This window comes from Drosophila santomea, unplaced genomic scaffold (assembly GCF_016746245.2).
Source record: "Drosophila santomea strain STO CAGO 1482 unplaced genomic scaffold, Prin_Dsan_1.1 Segkk6_quiver_pilon_scaf, whole genome shotgun sequence".
Taxonomy (NCBI): Eukaryota; Metazoa; Arthropoda; class Insecta; order Diptera; family Drosophilidae; genus Drosophila; species Drosophila santomea.
The window spans coordinates 443245-462997 of record NW_025319002.1 but is presented as its reverse complement, the minus strand read 5'-3'; the positions used below and the strand labels follow the sequence as shown (position 1 = coordinate 462997).

The 19753-nt window shown below is 43.2% G+C and overlaps 2 protein-coding genes across 2 annotated transcripts in view; both read right to left on the bottom strand.

Annotated features, from left to right (window-relative positions):
• Positions 1-4234: 4234 nt before the first annotated feature.
• Positions 4235-8940, bottom strand: LOC122756616. The gene is made up of 10 exons (XM_044006705.1): positions 8884-8940; positions 8397-8488; positions 7976-8339; positions 7562-7840; positions 6995-7403; positions 6073-6895; positions 5332-6001; positions 5160-5185; positions 4802-5101; positions 4235-4742 (listed from the first exon to the last, which is right to left on the bottom strand). The coding sequence occupies exons 1-10, from the start codon at positions 8938-8940 to the stop codon at positions 4235-4237; spliced, it is 3528 nt and encodes a 1175-aa protein (XP_043862640.1).
• Positions 8941-10144: 1204 nt separating this feature from the next.
• Positions 10145-19753, bottom strand: part of LOC120457663 (unconventional myosin-VIIa-like) — a 419197-nt gene continuing 409588 nt past the window's right edge. Inside the window, exon 11 of the mRNA XM_039645159.2 lies at positions 10145-10216. Within this exon, the coding sequence (XP_039501093.1) occupies position 10216 (1 nt within the window). The 3' untranslated portion in view covers positions 10145-10215. The remainder of the gene's footprint in view (positions 10217-19753) is intronic.

Here is a 19753-nt window from a genome sequence, read left to right as displayed (position 1 = left end):
GAGTCCGGGACAGCACCACAGCAGAATCTGACCAGCAATAAACAGGGCATGAAAATAAACCAAGCTACAGGGCTTCCCGCATCAGTTGAGCCAGTAATTCTCCAGCGCACAATTTAATGGGTCTTTAATGGGCAACACCAGATTTAGCGTTGACTTTGAGACATGGAGAATATCTATATGCATCTGGCATTACTGAATCTATAGATTTCGACAAGGCTATTGGGTACCAATGCGAGACGAGGAAACTGCAACTTCGGGGTGAGGCAGATATCAGCAGACAAATTTAGCCAAGCAGAATAAATCCCCGAAGGTATACTTTCGCCCCAGTCAAGTTGTTCTGTCCAGAATTGCTGCCAAAACCCTGCCTTCGTTATAAAGGGATAGATTAGACCAAGAGGGTGGTAAGAGCGATCAGTTGTAGACAAGACAGAGCGCGTTTTAGAACTGCTTTCATGGGCGATGTGGAGAATAGCAGAATATCCGAGATTGAATCCCAGGCAATACTAAGAGTTTTGGTAATGTCGCTGCCAAAGTTTTGGAAAGGATTCCTGTCCTGGATCATTTCAGCAGGATTTTCTTAATTTTAAATGACCTTCATCCAGTAATCCAATCGTCTGTCGCATGATATCCAAGACTTCTTCGGTTGAGTTACCACCAGTCATCGACATAAAAGTCTCGTAGAAGAACTTTAGCGCCAATTGGAAACGATAATTTTAGTTCTGCTAACTGCTACATGACTCTGACAGATAGAAATTAAGCTGACTTTGTTCCGTATGTGACGGTATCAAGCTTAAGTACTTGTACCTCTTCCTGGGGTGTGTCATGCCACAAAATGCATTGTAAATAGCGGTCTGGTTCCTTGGCCCGGAAACATCGGTACATCTTACAGATGTCACCAGTTTAAGCAACAGTAAAGGTTCGAAACTATAACAAAGTGTGAAACAGTTTGGGCCGTAAAGTGGGGTCTGCCAAAAGTATATCGTTCAAAGAGTATCCAAAAGAATCAAATAAAGACAACACGTACCTTAGTTGTTGTGCTGTCTTTCTTTAAAACGCAGATATGCGGCAAATAAAGTTTGCATAGTTTCTGCGAGTCAAATGATACCAGACACATGTGATTTAAAGATATGTACTCATGAATAATACTTCATGAATACTTCTCTTTGAGCTGGCGATGGCGTTCAAATTTGTTTCCAGATTAAAAAAACCCATTGGTTTGTTGATAGGAATCTCCCAATATTTCCGGGCTGTGCTTGTCGCGTCTACGCGACGTTCACTCGGTTAAAGCTCTTAGCACTGGTTATGGAGCGAAGTGTGTGACCCAATCCGACGACGGCTATACTACTGGCTATACGCCAATTAGAGGCGAATACGAAGAAGGGCGATTCGAGACAAGCTTGCTATGGAAGTTCATATAAGGATAGTGACCTAATCGAAAGCTTGCTCAAAGCCCAAAGCTTTTGCGTCATGAAATACGACAATTGCACGTGAATGCACGTGGTTAGATTGGTTAAACTTTTGTAAAAATGGAGAACAATTCAGCTGTATTCGATACAATAAAGTGCGGAACATATACCTTAAGTGGTGTACGCAAAGGTCGAAGTTCCTTATGGAATATATTGGCCGAAATAAAAAAATGAACATGACGAAATTGTGCCCGGCTTCGTTTATTGTCGCACGTGCTCAATTGTGCTAACTTATAAAAACGGCGAAACCTCAAACTTGCATAGGCATAAGTGTTGCAAGGCCATGAATAAACCAATTTCGTTAAAACAAATTTCTGTTAAAATAAAAAACCGAGGCCACCAAAATTTGTACGAATTGGGTCACCGAAGATGGCCGACCGTATTCAGCTGTACAAGGTGCTGGCTCAATGCTCAAATTTTTTATAAAGCTGGGGGCAGATTACGGAGAGAATATTGACTTGGAAGACCTTACACCCGATCCAACAACCATATCGAGGAACGTGCAAAAGGACGCAGCGGAGGAAAAAAGACAACTTCGAGGGGAGAGCATCAGCCACAATTGATATGTGGACGGATAAATATTTTCATCGAAACTTTCTGGGCGTCACATTCCACTACATGGTCGACAACAAGTTACAAGACATTGTGCTCGTGATGAAATTAATGGCTTTCCAAAAGACCACCAGTCAAAACATCTCTAAAAAACTGCACAGTATATTTGAGAAATTTGGAGTTGACAATATAGAGCCCATTAAATTTGTGAGCGATAGAGGCTCAAATGTTATTAAAGCTCTACAAAATAACATTAACACATTTTAGAAAACGTTGAAACGTTTAAATATTTGGCCTTCTTTTTATACCCTCCATCGATTAATATGCAAGCAACTGAGCTGGATGAGATACAAGAATTTTGTGCATCGCTTGTTTTTTCAAAAAAGCCCAAAAATGCCATTAACACCCTTAACTCCCACTACAAGCTCAATATTTAACTTTGACTTAAATAGCCAGACGGGTGCTTTAATTGCGCCTTTTTCTTTGCGCAATTAATACAAAATTTCGGTTAACCAAAAATAGAAACTCCAGACGAAAGAAATTGTGGAAATGTTAAATAGCTTTAATTTGCTGGATTGGTGGACTTTAAATATACCAAAATTTCCAAATTTGTTTGAGGTGGCCATGGACATTCACTCAATGCCAGCAAGTAGACATTGAGTACAAGACATTGTGCTCGTGATGAAATTAATGGCTTTCCAAAAGACCACCAGTTAAAACATCTCTAAAAAACTGCACAGTATATTTGAGAAATTTGGAGTTGACAATATAGAGCCCATTAAATTTGTGAGCGATAGAGGCTCAAATGTTATTAAAGCTCTACAAAATAACATTAACACATTTTAGAAAACGTTGAAACGTTTAAATATTTGGCCTTCTTTTTATACCCTCCATCGATTAATATGCAAGCAACTGAGCTGGATGAGATACAAGAATTTTGTGCATCGCTTGTTTTTTCAAAAAAGCCCAAAAATGCCATTAACACCCTTAACTCCAACTACAAGCTCAATATTTAACTTTGACTTAAATAGCCAGACGGGTGCTTTAATTGCGCCTTTTTCTTTGCGCAATTAATACAAAATTTCGGTTAACCAAAAATAGAAACTCCAGACGAAAGAAATTGTGGAAATGTTAAATAGCTTTAATTTGCTGGATTGGTGGACTTTAAATAAACCAAAATTTCCAAATTTGTTTGAGGTGGCCATGGACATTCACTCAATGCCAGCAAGTAGTGCCGCAGCTAAGAGATCCTTCTCCTTAGCTGGAAAAATAATAACAGAAAAATGCAACCTACTTGCACCTGGCTCAGTCGATAGCCTAATATTTTTAAATTCAATTTATAAAAATTTCCTGCCACAAAATAAATATATGTAAATAAATAAATATATATATTCCTGAAGTTACTTTATTATTATGAGAATCGTTCAGTTTGCGCTTCATACCTACAGTTCATACATTTTTACTCGAGTAAACCTCAAATGATTTGAATCAAACCAAATCAAAACAAATCAATCAAGACGTTCAATGCAATGGAACGTCGTACGACTTTAGCCGATCCACTTTGATAGCAACCGAAGTAGCCCATACCGTATAGCCGAGTCTGATTCAGTCTGAAATCAGTTCGACGCTGGGCATACTTATATTGAATGGACAAGTTGGTCGTGTTGATTGGTACCGATTTGATTCTCTTTTTGGACAGAGTATTTGTTCATACTTAATCATACTCGTTGCAGTTCTCTGACCCATACTACGCAGATTCAGGGAAAGGCGTATAGAAATTGGAGGAGATACTGCAAAAATGTTTTACCAGGTGAAAATAAGCGTTGAGGACCAAAATTATCAACGATTTGTATTCTTAGATCATGACACGGAACTTGGGAGAACTACGTCATGCAAGTAATGACCTTTGGAGTTAGCTGCTCCCCAAGCTCCTATCACCCAATAGGATCTTTTAATTGCGAATATGACTGTTGAGACGTCGGGGGCCGGAAAAGCTGGTGTCGCAAATATTCCCAGAGTTTAGTAAAACAAAAGGTGTTGGAGTTCGTCCTTCTCGTTTGAGGTTTTATTTTCAAGTAATTTTCTCACATAAAATAACGGCTTCATGTCCCACTTCCGAAACATTCCGCCAACAGCGATGCTCTGCTGGCGGGATACCGGACTCAGCTGTTCGGCATGAACATTCTCCCCCCCTTGCAAGAGGAATACTTGCACATTTAGGACAGAGAACAGCGTCCCGAAAGAATCCATCTCAGCTTGGAATTTTGTGCCATGGGCAGGCCGTCCTGGCTCGCGATGATACCCGGCAGCATCAGGTCGGCGTAAACGTCTGCTCCAAGGACAGCCGAGACAAGCGCTGGGTGGAACCACCGGTCATCCGCTAGCGTCATGTTGTGGAACATGTCCTGCACCTTCGGATCCAGGGGCTGTGCCGGCGTCCGGCTCTGCATCTGCTCGTCCACCACCATCAGCAGCTGTTTGCTCATCCGGGACGTTTTCGAGCGAATCTCGGTGGTGCACAGCCGTTCGTTGCCCACGCCCGTGACGGCCAAGTTGAGGGCCTTCACCAGCGAGACGTGGATGCGACTCACGGGACAGCACGGATCCACCACGACTCGCACATCGAATCTCTTCTGCTCGGACCCAATGAGCACGGCAGCGGTCGGAAGGATGCTGACGCTCGTCCGCACCAAGCTAGGCGCGCCCGTCGGCGTTGACAATGAGCTGTGGGGTGGGGACCTATCCATCGGCGAGGCTGAGCGTCGTGACCCGGTCGAACCCACTTCCTGACGCCGTTGAGGCTGAGCCGCTGCTTGTGGCTCACGCTTCCGTTGAGGCCTCGAAGAGCCTGGCTGCTCGCCGCGGATGTGCAGCAGAGTGTGGTGGGCCTCTCGGCAGATGCGGCACCTCGATTTGCTGCGACACGACCGACCCGAATGCTCGTGGGCCAGACAGTTAGCGCAGTTGCCGCTTCACAGCCGGCAGTTGCAGGAATCGCTGGCAGCTCCTCAATGGGTGAACCCCCCTGCACACTCGACAGCGGTATACATCGTGGCGGATCGCTGGAGCCATTGTATATGCGGCTACATAAGAAATGGGCAAAATAAAAAATTAGATGAGATAGATGCGGATGATCATGACACATGGACGACGTAGGACGACACAACCTAGGGGTCGTCAGTAGCAGGTTTTCAAATACTTAAAGTATGGAGGAGTCTTTCGACTCATTCGGGCTGTCCATTGGAAGGCGGATCATTTTTGCCACTGGTCTTCGGACGACCCCCCGTGCTGTGAGCACGTCTGCCACTCTGACCTTGCCGTCCACGCCGGGACAGACCACTTGGATACGCCCAAGTCGCCACTCGTTGGATGGCAAGTTCTCCTCTTTGATCACCACCATGTCTCCAGCCTGGAGATCTCGCGTTGGGAACTTCCATTTATTCCTTTTGTGGAGTTCCTTTAGGTATTCCTCCTTCCAACGCAGGCAGAACTGCTGATTCAGGGCTTTCAACCTCCGCCACCGATTGATAATGGAGCTGGGACCTTCTTTAACCTCAGGTTCTGCTACCGCAAGCAATGGTCCACCGATTAGAAAATGCCCAGGGCTCAGAGCGATAAGGTCCGTGGGATCTTCGGACATTGGCGAGATGGGCCTGGAGTTCAAACAGGCCTCAATCTTCGCCAGGAGGGTAGTCAGTTCTTCGAACGTGTATTTCCCAGCGGCTGTGTACTTGTAAAAATGCGACTTGAAGCTCTTCACACCTGCCTCCCAAAGCCCTCCCATATGAGGTGCGCCAGGAGGGTTGAAATGCCAGGACACATTCTGAAGACTGTGCTGCGATAAAACCGATGTTCTGGTAGCTTCAATGAAATCCTTTGATAAGGACGTGGAAGCTCCGACAAACGTTTTCCCGTTGTCAGAGTAGACGTGTTGTGGACACCCACGCCGAGCAAAAACCGGGAGAATGCGGCCAAGAACTTCTCTGTGGTCAAGTCAGAGGTCGCTTCGAGATGGATAGCCCGGGTAGTAAAACACACAAAAACGCACACGTACCCCTTTGTGATTTTGCAGGCTCGACCGACATAACTCTTGACGTCAAATGGTCCTGCGAAGTCCACTCCCGTATGGGTGAACGGTCTGGAGAAGGTGGACCTCGCACGGGGCAAATTCCCCATCAACTGCGTCTGCAGTCTCTTCTTGTGGATGACACACACTCGTTTCACCAACATTTTAAGCTTGGGAATCCAGAATTTGGAGCGAATCAGTCGGATCATTAATTGATTCCCCCCATGCAAGGATATGCGATGGATAAACAAGACTTGAAGTTCGGCGAACCTACACCGTGCAGGAAGGATGATCGGATGTTTTTCATCATAACTAAGCATTTCAGATGCTTGTAACCTGCCGCTTGCTCTCAAGACCCCATTCCCGTCAAGAAAGGGGTTTAGGTTCGAAATTGCGCTTGCGGGTGGAACTTGTTGCTTGTTGCTCAAAACCTTATATTCGGCGGGAAACTCATTCTTCTGAGTGAGCACAATTAGCCGCTCCTGCACCTCCGACAACTCCGCCGCAGTGAGTTCTGCCGATGAGGCTACACCTTCCCTCCGGCAACTTTTCACAAAACGAAACACATAAGCAAGAACTCGCAGAGCTCGGTCAAAGGCTGAGAACCTCTCTAGGATTTCAACTGCTGAGGGCACTGCGACCGTGTGGCATTTGACGGGGCGCTGCTCAAGCTCAGTCTCCGGATGGACCAACAACTCACTCGGCCACTGCTCCTGTTTGAGGTGCAACCAAGCTGGCCCACGCCACCACAGTGCGCTGTCCTTCAGCTCTTGGGGTGAGACGCCCCGGCTTGCCAGATCAGCTGGATTGTCTTCGGATCGTACATGTCCCCACTTGCTTCCGTCGGTACACTGTTCGATTTTTGCGACCCTGATGTCAACGAAGGTTGTCCAGGGTCACGCTGGCTTACTCAGCCATGCAAGAACGATCGTAGAGTCGGTCCAGTAAAAGGTCTCATAGTCATAAGGAGGCACTTCAGAAATTACTAGAGCTGCCAGCTCCGTGAGCAGCACTGCTCCGCACAATTCCAAGCGTGGTATGGAGATGGATCTGACAGGAGCGACTCGGGTTTTGGATGTAAGTAGATGGGTACAACAGCCTTCCTTCGTTTCGATTCGGACGAAAATAGCAGCCCCATAGGCGTCCTGTGACGCGTCGCAAAACGCATGGTACTGGAGTTTCGCAGCTGGATGGAAACGTACCCATCTCGGGATACGAATCTCCTTCAGGGCAGGATACCCTTCTAGGAACTCCCGCCACTGGGTCGCGAGATCCCTGGGGAGTGGCTGATCCCAGCCCAGCTCCCGTAGCCAAATTTTCTGCATACAAATTTTGGCTCGGACTACGAAAGGTGATAGCCACCCTGCTGGGTCGAAAAGTTTGGCTATCTGAGATAAAACCTCTCGTTTTGTGTAAGCAGTTTGGAGGGTGATCACCATTGGAATAAAAAAGAAACTATCAGATGTAGCTTGCCAACGATCCGTTGGCGTAGGGTTTTCGCCGTACTAGCCTCTTCAAGCTCCAGAAAGTCTGCACTAATCAAGTGCTCCTTTGGATCCTCTTGTAGGAGTTTTCTTTCGTTCGAGGTCCACTTCCGCAATGGAAAACCAGCACTCTCAAGAGCCAGCCGAAGCTCCTCGATGGCTAAAACTGCCGACTGCTTAGTGTGAGTGCCTGCGAGCACATCGTCAACGTACATGAAGTTCGAGATGATGTCACTTGCCAAAGGATATTGGCCTCGGATATCCTGAGCCAACTGTTGTAGAACGCGGATGGCTAGGAAAGGCGCTCAGTTTACGCCGAAGGTGACTGTATCGAGTTCATAGTCACAGAGCTCTCCATCCTTATTGCGAAAGAGGATTCTCTGAAAGCGCGTATGGGTTGAATTTACCCGAATTTGCCTGTACATTTTTGTGATGTCCGCATTGAACACATACTTGAAGAAACGCCATTTTAGAATCTGGATAGTAAGATCGGACTGCAGTACGGGCCCCGCATGAAGGATATCATTGAGGCTGTTCCCGTTGGATGAAGGATTGGAAGCATTAAACACAACGCGAACCTTCGTTGTGGTGCTGTCTGGTTTGAAGACAGCATGATGGGGCAAATAAAAATTATTAGAGTCGTCCGGAGAGACTTGGTGCATATGACCTAAATCTAAATACTCTTGAATGACTGAGTCGTACTGCTTTTTTGACGCAACGTCTTTATTCAGTCGAATCTCGTTTCGGAGGAACTGAGCCAGTGCGATCGACCTGGAGTGCCCAAGGTTGATATTGTTAGGCTCTTTAAAGGGCAACGAAACCACATACCTCCCATCCTCGTTCCTTTTGGTAGATTGGACAAAGTTTTCCTCGCAAATCGAGGTGGATTCCCTAACCCGCTTCACTGGAACATCCTCCACCTCCCAAAATTTTGTGAGAATGTTGTCCAGTCTGGACTCGGTGACAGCTAGTCGGGACGAAAATTAGCATATTCTGCTTGTGGGATTCGTTGCGATCGGACCGCAAAGAATCCATCCGAATATGGTCTCCTGGCCAAGAAGCGTGCCACAGATATTGGGATGGGAGCCGCTGAGAATGATCGATGGCAGGATATCGGCACCGATCAGAACGTCGATCTGCGAACTCCGGTAGAAATTTGGGTCTGCTAGTTGCAAAGGCGGCAGATGCTTTAAAGAGTCCTCAGGTAAAGTAAAGGATGGGAGACTCCCGGCCAGTTGTGGTAGTACATATGCAGAAGTCTTAATTTGGATGTGGGGCTTGACCGGAGAACCTATGCTGAGTTGACAGCGCTTACGGGGCTGAGCCGCAACAGTGAGGTTGAGCCCTGAAACTTGAGCATGGATGGATTCATAAGGCAACTTAATCAAGTTGAACAAGCGTTCTGAAATAAAGGTTGCCTCAGAACCCGAGTCAATAAGTGCCCGTGCTGAGTATTTGATGCCTAAATGGCAAATCTCTATTAAAGCTGTACTCAGGAGGACCCCTTGAGTGTTTACAGCCAGAAACGTTTGCACATTCGGTTGATTCGTTAATGGAGTGGACTGTATATCTTGCTGGTGGTTAAATGTGGATACGTGGGCCTGGTGGTCAGGATTGACCGCTGACTGGACTGGTGGAGTGCCGCTTCGGTGTAGGAGAGTGTTGTGGCGCCCTTTACAAGTATTGCAATTATGCGTGCTAGTGCAATCCCTAAGCAGATGCGTTCTAGCAAAACAGTTTAAGCACAACTTCTGCTGTTTTATATATTTCTTCCGCTCTCCGACTGGCATTCGTAAGAATAACGCACATACTCGGATAGGATGGTTCTCTTGCGAACAAAGTTTACAGGATTGTGGAGTTACCGTCACTCTATTCTCAAAGGTCTGGATCGCCCGCGGGCTATTGTCAGTCCGCAGTGCTCTGGATTGAGCGTTTGGCTTAAAATCTTCGATCGCCTCGAGCGTTCGATGACGATCTTGTTTGGTCCTTTGGTCCTCCAGTAATAAAGTCATTAACATAAAAGTCATAAAAAAATATGAAGCTGGCTTTGTTCCGTTGGGAACGGTATCAAGCTTAAATACTTGTACCTTTTCCTGGGATGTGTCACGTCACAAAATGCAAATAGCTGTCCGCTTCCTTGACCCGGACACATCGGTACATCTTACAGATGTCACCAGCTATAGCAACAGGGAAGGTTCGAAACTGTAACAAAGTGTGAAACAGTTTGGGCCGCAAAGTGCGGCCTGCCATGAGTATATCGTTCAAAGAGTATCCAGAACAATCAATCAAAGAAAACACGTACCATAGTTGTTGTGCTGCCTTTCTTTAAAAAGCAGTAATGCATCAAATAAAATGTACATAGTTTCTGCGAGTCAAATGGTATGTGATCTAAAAATAAGTACTCATGAATAAAGGCTGAATACTTATCTTTGAGCTGGCGATGGCAATTAAATTTGTTTTCCAGATTTAAAAAACGACGATAGTTTTGTTGATAGGAATCTCCCACAGCAGATCATAGAATTGACAAGCGCCTATCAGCAAGTCAATTTTTCGGGGATCGGCCAAACGAAGACTAGCTGGTATTTTCCAGGCTTCAGAGTTGACAGTTAGATTGGGATGGTTGTCCGTGATATTAGGCTCTAGCAGATCTGAAATATTGGCAACAAACTCTGAAGTTTGAGATTTGAAATTAATTTTTTCCATCCATCTGAGCTAAATCTGGCATCATCAATTCCAGAAACTGTAGCTGCAGACTTCTTCTTGGGCAAAGTTGTGTCAAGCAAGCCGCGGCAAGGAACCCAAGATCCTGATTTTTTTTTTACTATTAATGACGGCAGTGGCCACTCTACAAATGACAGGTTTGACAATTCAAAATTTCTTCAAATTCATAATTTACCTTTATTTACAGAAAAGGCTGGATGGCCTAACAAATAAGATTTAGTAAGAGTATTCGTTTATCAAACTTCATTGTGCGCCTACTCAAAAAAAAATAATAAAATCTCATCTATTTACTTAAACTACCGAAATTTCAATTCATTACATTTTCTAAGATCTAAGAGTATTGACAATGTTAATTAAATTTGTAAGAGTAATCTTAATGAGTATGGTAAGTTTTTGGGTTTTCTATCAAACAAACTATGCATTAGGTAAGAAATATTTTGAATAATAATGTTAGGCCAGATGAGGACACTTCGTAAAAATAAAAAAAAGGTCTTTCGTAACGGGCTTTTTTTTTTGTTTTTCAGCCACCCCCTTATCTTTATATTCATTTTAAATGTTCTACGCTACGACAAAACGGAATTACTCTTAGCTTTACGGACTCACATGTGTACAGTTCCAGCGTTGAAAGACCTTCCAGCGATGAAATGATGTTACATGTTATCGATGCTAGCGGCGATTAACTTCCTTATAAAAATTAAGGGGCTACATGACTGCGGTTACGAAACACAGTCTCGCAAGTCGACTCCCGTATGGTATAGCAACCACCACTTGCACTACTTTAATCTTAACTAACACCTTATTCGCTGACTGGTCCTGGTATTGCTTTTCATAAATTAACCTGGCTGGTAAAAGTAACTGGTGCGGATTAGCTCATTTTACGGTTTGGACTTCTTGTAGTGGTTCCACTGATACTGCCAACAGAGCGGATTTAGGTTGGGGCACTAGTTCAAGATGGCGACATACCTGATAAAGGAAAGTTCTTGGGAGAATTTACTTCGAGGAGGTTTTGCGAACCACGTGGTTGGGGCTCCAAGGCGAGGCATCCCACGCGAAGAACACAGATGCCACTTCAAATGTTGGGACAGTTTCGTTTTCTCTCCAGTACAGATCGTGTCACAGATCGAACAATCTGTTTCTGGTTATGAAAAAGAACGAGACTGTAATCGCGTGGGCATTTATGAACCGCCAAAATTCCAATAAATATAGCTGTGCTTCTATTGGAAAATTGGAAGACGCTCTCAGTGCTGGACAACGTAAACCGATGACTCGTCTGAGTCTATCGACCCCAGCCAACCATAGAGTTAAGTTCTCGGTTGTACCTGGCCAACATTACATTTACAATTATTTTGTAATTACACAGCGATCGGCATTACAATTTCGTAGGTGATGTCCACCTTTAAGGCAGTTTTGGCATAAACCAAACCTTTTTGCTTCCTGTAAGCGATCAGTCTTCTGAATTGTGGGCAACCAAAAATTATGTGGTCTACATCATTGCAGACAAGGCAGCTACCGACAGGGGTAGTGGCGACAAATGAATTTCTAGAGTTGTGGTAGAATTCGAAGTGCAGCATTGGTATGTTCGATGTTTTCAAATTTTTGGCATCTTGTCTCCAGAAATGGAAGCAGCATCCTCCCATAATAGCTGGGTTTCACGGTCGACCTATTGGACAAGACAATAAAGGAGAGAACATTCGGATATTTCCATAGCGGTGCCCATGCTGCGAAATGGCTGTAAACGCAAATTAATTTGGTCGGACAGTTCACGCAGCTTTCCAGAAGATGAACCCTCTACCTTTTATAGGTTCATGATCGCCGAAATGTAAGCCGTGAAAATAAGCCTCCTTTTTTGTAGCGCTTATCCAACAAAACCAGGGCATACGAGTAATTTACATCAGTGACCTCTAAAGCACCAACGCGTTGCAACGGCAGCCAAAGCGGGACCTCTTAGGCAAGTCTTGAGGTAATCAAGCTATTTTCAGCCAGTATTGGATTTTTTCGATGACAGTGGAAAACATCGACATAAGGCGTCAGTCGTCGAAATAGAGAACCAGAAGGCCACTCAGGTCCGGGATCTGGACTCATAGTTGAACAAGAAATCTCTCGCACTTTGAGTCTACTGTTCCGTTTGTACAACATACCGCATTTCAAGGACAATGTCTTTGAACTAGTCACTCCCCATTTGTTAACAGTTTTCAAGAACTGAATTTTAAAGCGGACAATGTAAAAAGCGCACACAATTGTGAACAGTTTTACAAGCACTGTATTTGCATCGGCAACCAAACTGCACACATAATAGCAATGATGTGTGTGTGTTTATGCACAAAGTCAATTCGTTTTGAACAGCCAAAACGACACGAATTTGCGGTAGGCAAAGAAGAACCCGAAAATGGGGGCGAGCGACACGGGTTAAACTGCCGCTTCGCGTGAATGCTTATGTGCGGAAGCAAACAAACCGAAATCAAACGAAAATGCTTGCGGTAAATCAAAAGTAGCTGGGGCGAAAAAGTACAGCCACTTATGTACACACAAAAATGCACCGAAATTAGTTTAACTGTTTCTGAGTTCACGAAAGAAATCGGTAAAGAAATCTTACCGATCACGTCGGGGTCACTATATGATAAGGCAATAAGCGCTTCCACTGACTTGGAGAAGTAGTGTAGCAACTTATAAAAACGATAAAGTTAACATTTCAATTTATATTTCAGTTTATATTTTCCAATATATTTTTTGCCATACAGGGCTATAACTTTGGGGGTGAAATAATTAAATGTTTTAAGCGAGATTTGTTTCATACAAAGTCTTAGGCGACTACTTATCATTTCTTATTTTTAACAATAATCGTTATTTATAACACGGTCTCATATTCTAACGATTTTCCACGACTTCAATTACAAACTTTATAAAAACGGCGGCAGTGCCCGTATCGAACCGATTGAAAGCAAGAGTGTATCACAGCAGTACCGGAGTGATCAACACTTACTTTGTAACTGACTTTGCTATGCAAAAGGCAAATGAGCAAGTGTCACAAGATAAAGATTTAACAGCTGTGATCGCTCTCTATTGAGAGAGAGAGGAATACAGTACAAAGGGGAATGCAAAATCTATTGCTGCACAGAGCAATGTACAAGCTTTATAAAATAAAATAAATAACATTTATTGTGAGCTGCTACTGGCTGCAGCCGGCATAACCAAACACCATATATATTTACATAAAACATTCAAAATTTGTTTATTTTATATCATTACATTTTACGGAATGAATATGTTTTTAATTAAAACTCAAAAAAGAAAATGTGCATATGATTTAATAGCAGCAACCCGCTTCGCTCCATCAATGACGGGAACGCTGGCACTACATTTTCCCCGCATCCCGTGCCGACTCAGCATGGCGTTACCCGCCGTTGGAGCGCTGAACGCTTCCGAAGTCGACTTTAACCAGGATACCTCTGGCTACCGAGGCTTAGCGGCGACGAATTACTAAACGCTTGGGCCGGCGAACGCAGCACATACAAACTACTTAAGATTAGGATTATTAAATTCTTTAATTATAAATTCAAAATGCGGAGCGCAGAGTGCAGTCGATTCCAAAATAAAAAAAATAAAGGATATTAATAACATGAAATAATTATATAGCCGACCCACAGCGGTGACCTGCCCCGTGCTGTTCATGTGCGCAAAGGGATATGGTGAAGTAAAAAAAAGTGGCCAAGCTACCGCAGTGATTTAGATTCACGGGCGTTAGAGCATTAAAATATGAATTTGATAACCACTGTGGTAGCTAGCGGAGAGAACGCTGTAGTCGAGTTCCCCGACTATCTGATACCCGTTACTCAGCTAGTGGAAGTGCGAAGGAGAGTCTTCAGCACTGACAGTTTTTGGCAGTTTGTGGTCGTTACAGTGGGCGTGGCACAAAGTTTTTTGGCAAATCGATAGAAATTTACAGACGAACATACATACAGACGGACAGACGGACGGACGGACAGACGAACATGGCCAAATCGACTCGGCTATTGATCCTGATCAACAATATATATACTCGGAATAGCTTCCTTCTGCCTGTTACATACTTTTCAACGAATCTAGTGTACCATTTTACTCTACGGATAAGGGGTATAATAAGACAAAGAAAATGGTGTGGGTATTTCACCAGATAAGCTCCGTGTTATCAACACAGAAGGGGCCGCCTAATTGATTGTGTGGCAACCGTACCTTAGTAGGTCCAAAAGCCAAAACGAAATAATAATTGGTATCAGGTAGTCGGGGAACTTCTCTCTTGTTTTTAATTTTAGCAACATCACACTAAAGTTAATAATTTGCCCTCAGAGTCTTCACGTTGCAAGTGACCTGTCGCTAATACAAGTACCCAAAGGTAATACGAAGGGACACAATTAAAAAATCACATAAAACCTCGTCAAACCACCTCTTTTTTAACGCTGGTAAGTGAGGTGTTTTCAGTGAAACGACAGGAAAAGTTACATACACAAAAAAAACCGTCACTCTGCCCTATAATAAAGAGCCCTAATCTGTTTTTTAAGTCATTCAATTAATATGCAGGAAATAAAGGCCGCTCTTACGAAGTTTGAGACCAATCTGACCCTATTACTTGGCCAGATGACTGAGGGTAAGGATATTTAAACCCCCGCCCGCACTGAGTATGACTTGAAGGAAATTGTCAGATTGCTGGATTGTGTGAAAGAACTGCAGGTTTTTGAGGCCGAGGTTAGTAGTTACGATTCATAGATCGAATAACAGATTACGAAATAATCAAGGAAAGGCCTCTTCACCGTTCCATAGTTGTTAGCATAAGGCAGAAGATTAGCGGTAAGCCGAGACTACCCTTCAATATTACATTGATCTGAAAGACGACTGGCCTGAGATAAAAAGAACCCTAATGCTCCATTACGCCGATAAGCAAGATCTACTTACCTTGAAAAACCAAATGGGTAAAATGACTCAGGGGGCAAAGACCGTGGAAGCCTTTACTCATTGCAATGCAATGAGTACTTAATGCAATAATCGACAGGAAAAATGACTCCCTAATAATAGCTAAAGGGTAAAAATTCTACTTTTAGCCATGTCCCCCTGAGTGTTCACTCATTAATTTACATTAACACCCAGCAGAAGCAAAAGAGTGCCTTGAATCTGTGATTGATGTGTGCTTAACCATTTTCGACCCACTTTCGCCGGGTGAGGCCGTTCAAACAAGCCTTCAAGCAGAGATCCTAACAAGCACTCTGAACCCATCTACCCTTACAATCCGGCCATTAGAGGAGAAGTAGAAAATTAAGTCGAAGAACTCCTACTTAGGCCCTTCGAAAGCCCCTACAATTCCCCAATCTGGGTAGTCCCAAAAAAACCGAAGCCTAATGGGGAAAATAATATCGAATGGTAATTGATTTTAAGCGTCTTAACGCCGTCACTATCTCTGCCACCTACCCAATCCCCGATATAACGTCTACCTTGTCTAGTTTAGGAGAGTCGACTTAACGTCTGCGTTTAATCAAATTCACATGAAAAAATCTGCCATCGCAAAAACTGCATTTCCTACATTGAATGGGAAACTTTTTTGACTGAAAAATGCCCGTGCAGTTTTCCACTGATCGACGATGTATTACGAGAATATATCGGTAACATTTGTTACAAATACATTGACAATATTATTGTCCTTAGTGAAGACTACGAGTCTCACTGGCACAAACTACACGAAACCTAACGCCGGATAGGATCCAAGCTGATGGGAAGAAGGTGAAAGCCATAGAAAAAATGCTTCAACCGACGAATCTTAAAGAACTCTAAAGCTTCTTAGAAATGACTTCCTATTACTACGCCAATCGCAAAACCACTAACGAGGTGAGAGCATGCTTAAGGTAAAGCGTTCCAATCGAGACTAATTTTAATCTCACTCGATGAGGAATCCATAAAGGACTTTGATGACCTTAAAAACATCGTTGCTTCCTCAGAGGTTTTAGCTTTCCCAGTCTTTAATAAAACTTTCCATTTAACAACTGATACTTCTTATTATGCCATAGGGGTCGTTCTATCTCAAAACGATGACGGGAAGGATCGCCAAAACACCTCGCTCATTGAATAAAACGGAAGAAAACTATGCAGTGAACGAGAAAGATATGCTAGCAATAGTATGGGCCTTTGATAATTTACGATCTTACCTATATGGCGCCGCGGCCATTAAGGATTATACCGACCATCAACCAGTCGACCTCCTTTTTGATACATACATACAAATACATACAAAACACACGCAAATAACAATAAAAACTAAAAATAAATATATACAAATCTGTATAACAAGAGAAAACGCTATAGTCGAGTTCCCCGACTGTCTGATACACAGCGAACGTGACTCTTCAGCACTGACAGTTTTTGGAAAATCGAGAAAAATTTACGACTTTCAAAAACGTGAAAAAATATGAAAACATTTTTCAAAAGTGTGGATGCATGCTTAATCTTACATTTCTAGCTTTTATAGTTCCTGAGATCTCGACGTTCATACGGACAGACAGACGGACGGAATAAAGTATATGCTGTATATGGTCGGAAACGCTTTCTTCTGTCTGTTACATACTTTTCAACGAATTTAGTATACCCTATTACTCTACGAGTAACAGCTATAAAATTTTTAGCCCGCAGGATTTAAGCAATAACTAGCAGTGATGGCCCTTTTGTCGCTTCTTTGCTATACATCGCAGGGAGGAAAGTAACTTCCACCAAAGGCATTCCATCGCACCGGAGCATCGTCGAACTGGAGGCTTAGGCCGTCAGTGCGACCCCCGCAAAGATCTGCGGGTCGCAAATTTTCGAAGGAGGAAAAGTTAACGGTGGAGCACTAACCGCTTGGCTGTACCATACCGCCGTACCAATCACGGGAACGCTGACACAGAGTGGCGATATCCGCCGTTGAAGCGCTCACCGCTTGCCGTGTAGTAATACTGTCGACACCGAAGTCGACGTCAACTTAAATACCGTCGACTACCAAGGCTTAGCGGCGACCAAGTACCAAAGGCTTGGGAAGAACTAATTGGGCCGGCGAATGCAGCTCATACAAAATAATTAAGATTAGGATTATTAAATGGATTATTATTAAAAGCGTCGGATTAAACTTCGCTGCCACTTGTTACTTAAGAAATTACATCGAATACGGATAACACCGGATCACAAAAGCTTAGTGTTATTATTTTTATATTCCAACTTTCAAAGCTGTGGTAGCATTTTCATATGCCGTATGGATTAGATAATTAAACTGGACACCTTCTTGTAAAGCTTTCTGATCGGAGTCACATCACGGATTTACAAAATCTTTTTGCGATAATGGCAAATAAAACGGAATGCGCGAAAGCTAATACATTCGCACAACTAATAGCTAGCGACTGACGATTGGCGAGATGGGCATTCCGATCAGACACGGATTCGCTTAAGTGTAAATTATGCCATCTTCATAGCTGCGCTGGTCAGTGTTTGTATCGCTGCGTCGACCTGGGCTGCACAATTAATTCCAACGGAGATTCACTAGGGGTACAAGATTTCCGGATAGCTGACATTTTATTGGTGTAAGCCGAGACTTGAAAGGTTCCCAATTTTATAACCACGTCTGATTAGCAACGACTTAGGCCTTATTAAGGATCAAACTTTTTCTTCTGAAATGCGATAGTAAGATCTAACTACAATATAATTGTTACATTTCAATTTCCTTGGAAGAAAATACACCCAATTAAAATGAACGCGATTAAAAAATCTATACCAATTTACGTTGTAATCTTGCAGTGGGTTGCCCCACGATGGGCGTCAAAGTTATCTAATGCTCGATTAAAAATTAAATTAAGAGGGTTTAAACTAATTCTCGACACACGCGGTACCCAAAGTAAGTAACGAGCGCAGATTGTTTTTGGCCTATGGAGCCCCCAGGACCGTGGTGTACGAATTTGACCAAGCGGGAACTCGTTTAATGCTGATATCCACTGCTACCTAAATCAACATACTCATCTGACTTGATAACCCAGGCACCGACATAACCCAGAAGTATCCGGCGGTCGGACAACTTTTTCACATCATCTGCTTAATAACCCTTGATCTAAACCAATAATAATTCTGTGTTAGATTTTGCATTGATTATTAAGGATTATTGATTATTATGGGTTGTTCAAGTTACGGTGTTTGGACTTTCACCCGCTCTCCGCCCCTCTCACGCTCTGCTCGCCCACAGAGCATCCAAGGAGTCTCCACTGAGCTTGGGAGAGCCTAGCTAATTAGAATAAGCTTCAGTGTAAAACCTATTTTCGCCGAATAAACATAAGCCCGGTCGCGACCGCGCATTTACGAAAAGTCAAGTGTTCGCTTTCTTTCGAGTGTTCATATTTCAGCCGATTTGGAAAATTCCAGGACAGCAACCCACAGAACCCAACATGGGTTAATAAAACATATTGAAAATTTCTATCTGTACTATACCTAAGTAACCATTTGAATCAAAAATCATGTATAATAAAATCAGTACGAAAAGAAATCTTGACGTATTCACTTCTCCGCAGCCCAATTTGGTATGTACTTATTACGGCGACTATTGCCAATGGTCCTGTACTTGCGATACGCAAAAAATAACCACTACAATTTCTGTACAGATTGAACATTTGGTGACTTGCACCGTAACGTTGTTTGAATTGGGACTCCAATATAAATAGGCATAGTTTGATCACAAAAAAATCCAGTATTGAACTATAACCTTGTTCAAGCTAAGATAATCCAAGTAGACACAAAAATTTTGATCGTCATTTATCGGTCAACTAGGCGACCACGCGTAAGTAGAAGTTTCTTTTGGCGATTGCTATTTTATTGATGCTATCAACTTGGCGGTGGACACTATAGTCCATTTTTTTGAGGTTTTTGAGCGTTAAAGTGAGCGTGCCAAAAAGATGTTTTGCAAATCGGGAGATATTTACAAGATTAACAAATATGTTCATACAGACAGACAGACGAACATGACCAGATCAACTCGCTTATTAATCAAGAATATATATACTTTATATGGTTGGAAACGCTTTCTTCTGCCTGTTACATACTTTTCAATTAATCTTGTATACACTTTTACTCTACGAGTATTGCAAATCAAGGGACAACTACCACCGCTAAGCGTCAAACAAGACAGACCGTTGCGAGGAAGTACTATTTGCTGAGGTTACTAGGCGTGATATCGGCATCTTTGACATCAGCTGTGTCAGAAATGCTCTGAATTGCTTAGTTTTAAAATATAGTCCACCACTAGCTACGTTGCATTTCCAGCATCCGCCCGGGGTACGATTTCAGGAATCTCGATTATGTCTTTTCAAGCGAACTGTGGTTGAGTGCAGATGCACCAATTTTTGTTTACCTTGCTTTTTATTAAACCTGTGAGCGTGCCGAAAAAATATATGGACACCCGATTGAAATAAAAAAATTATTATACAATTAATAAATTT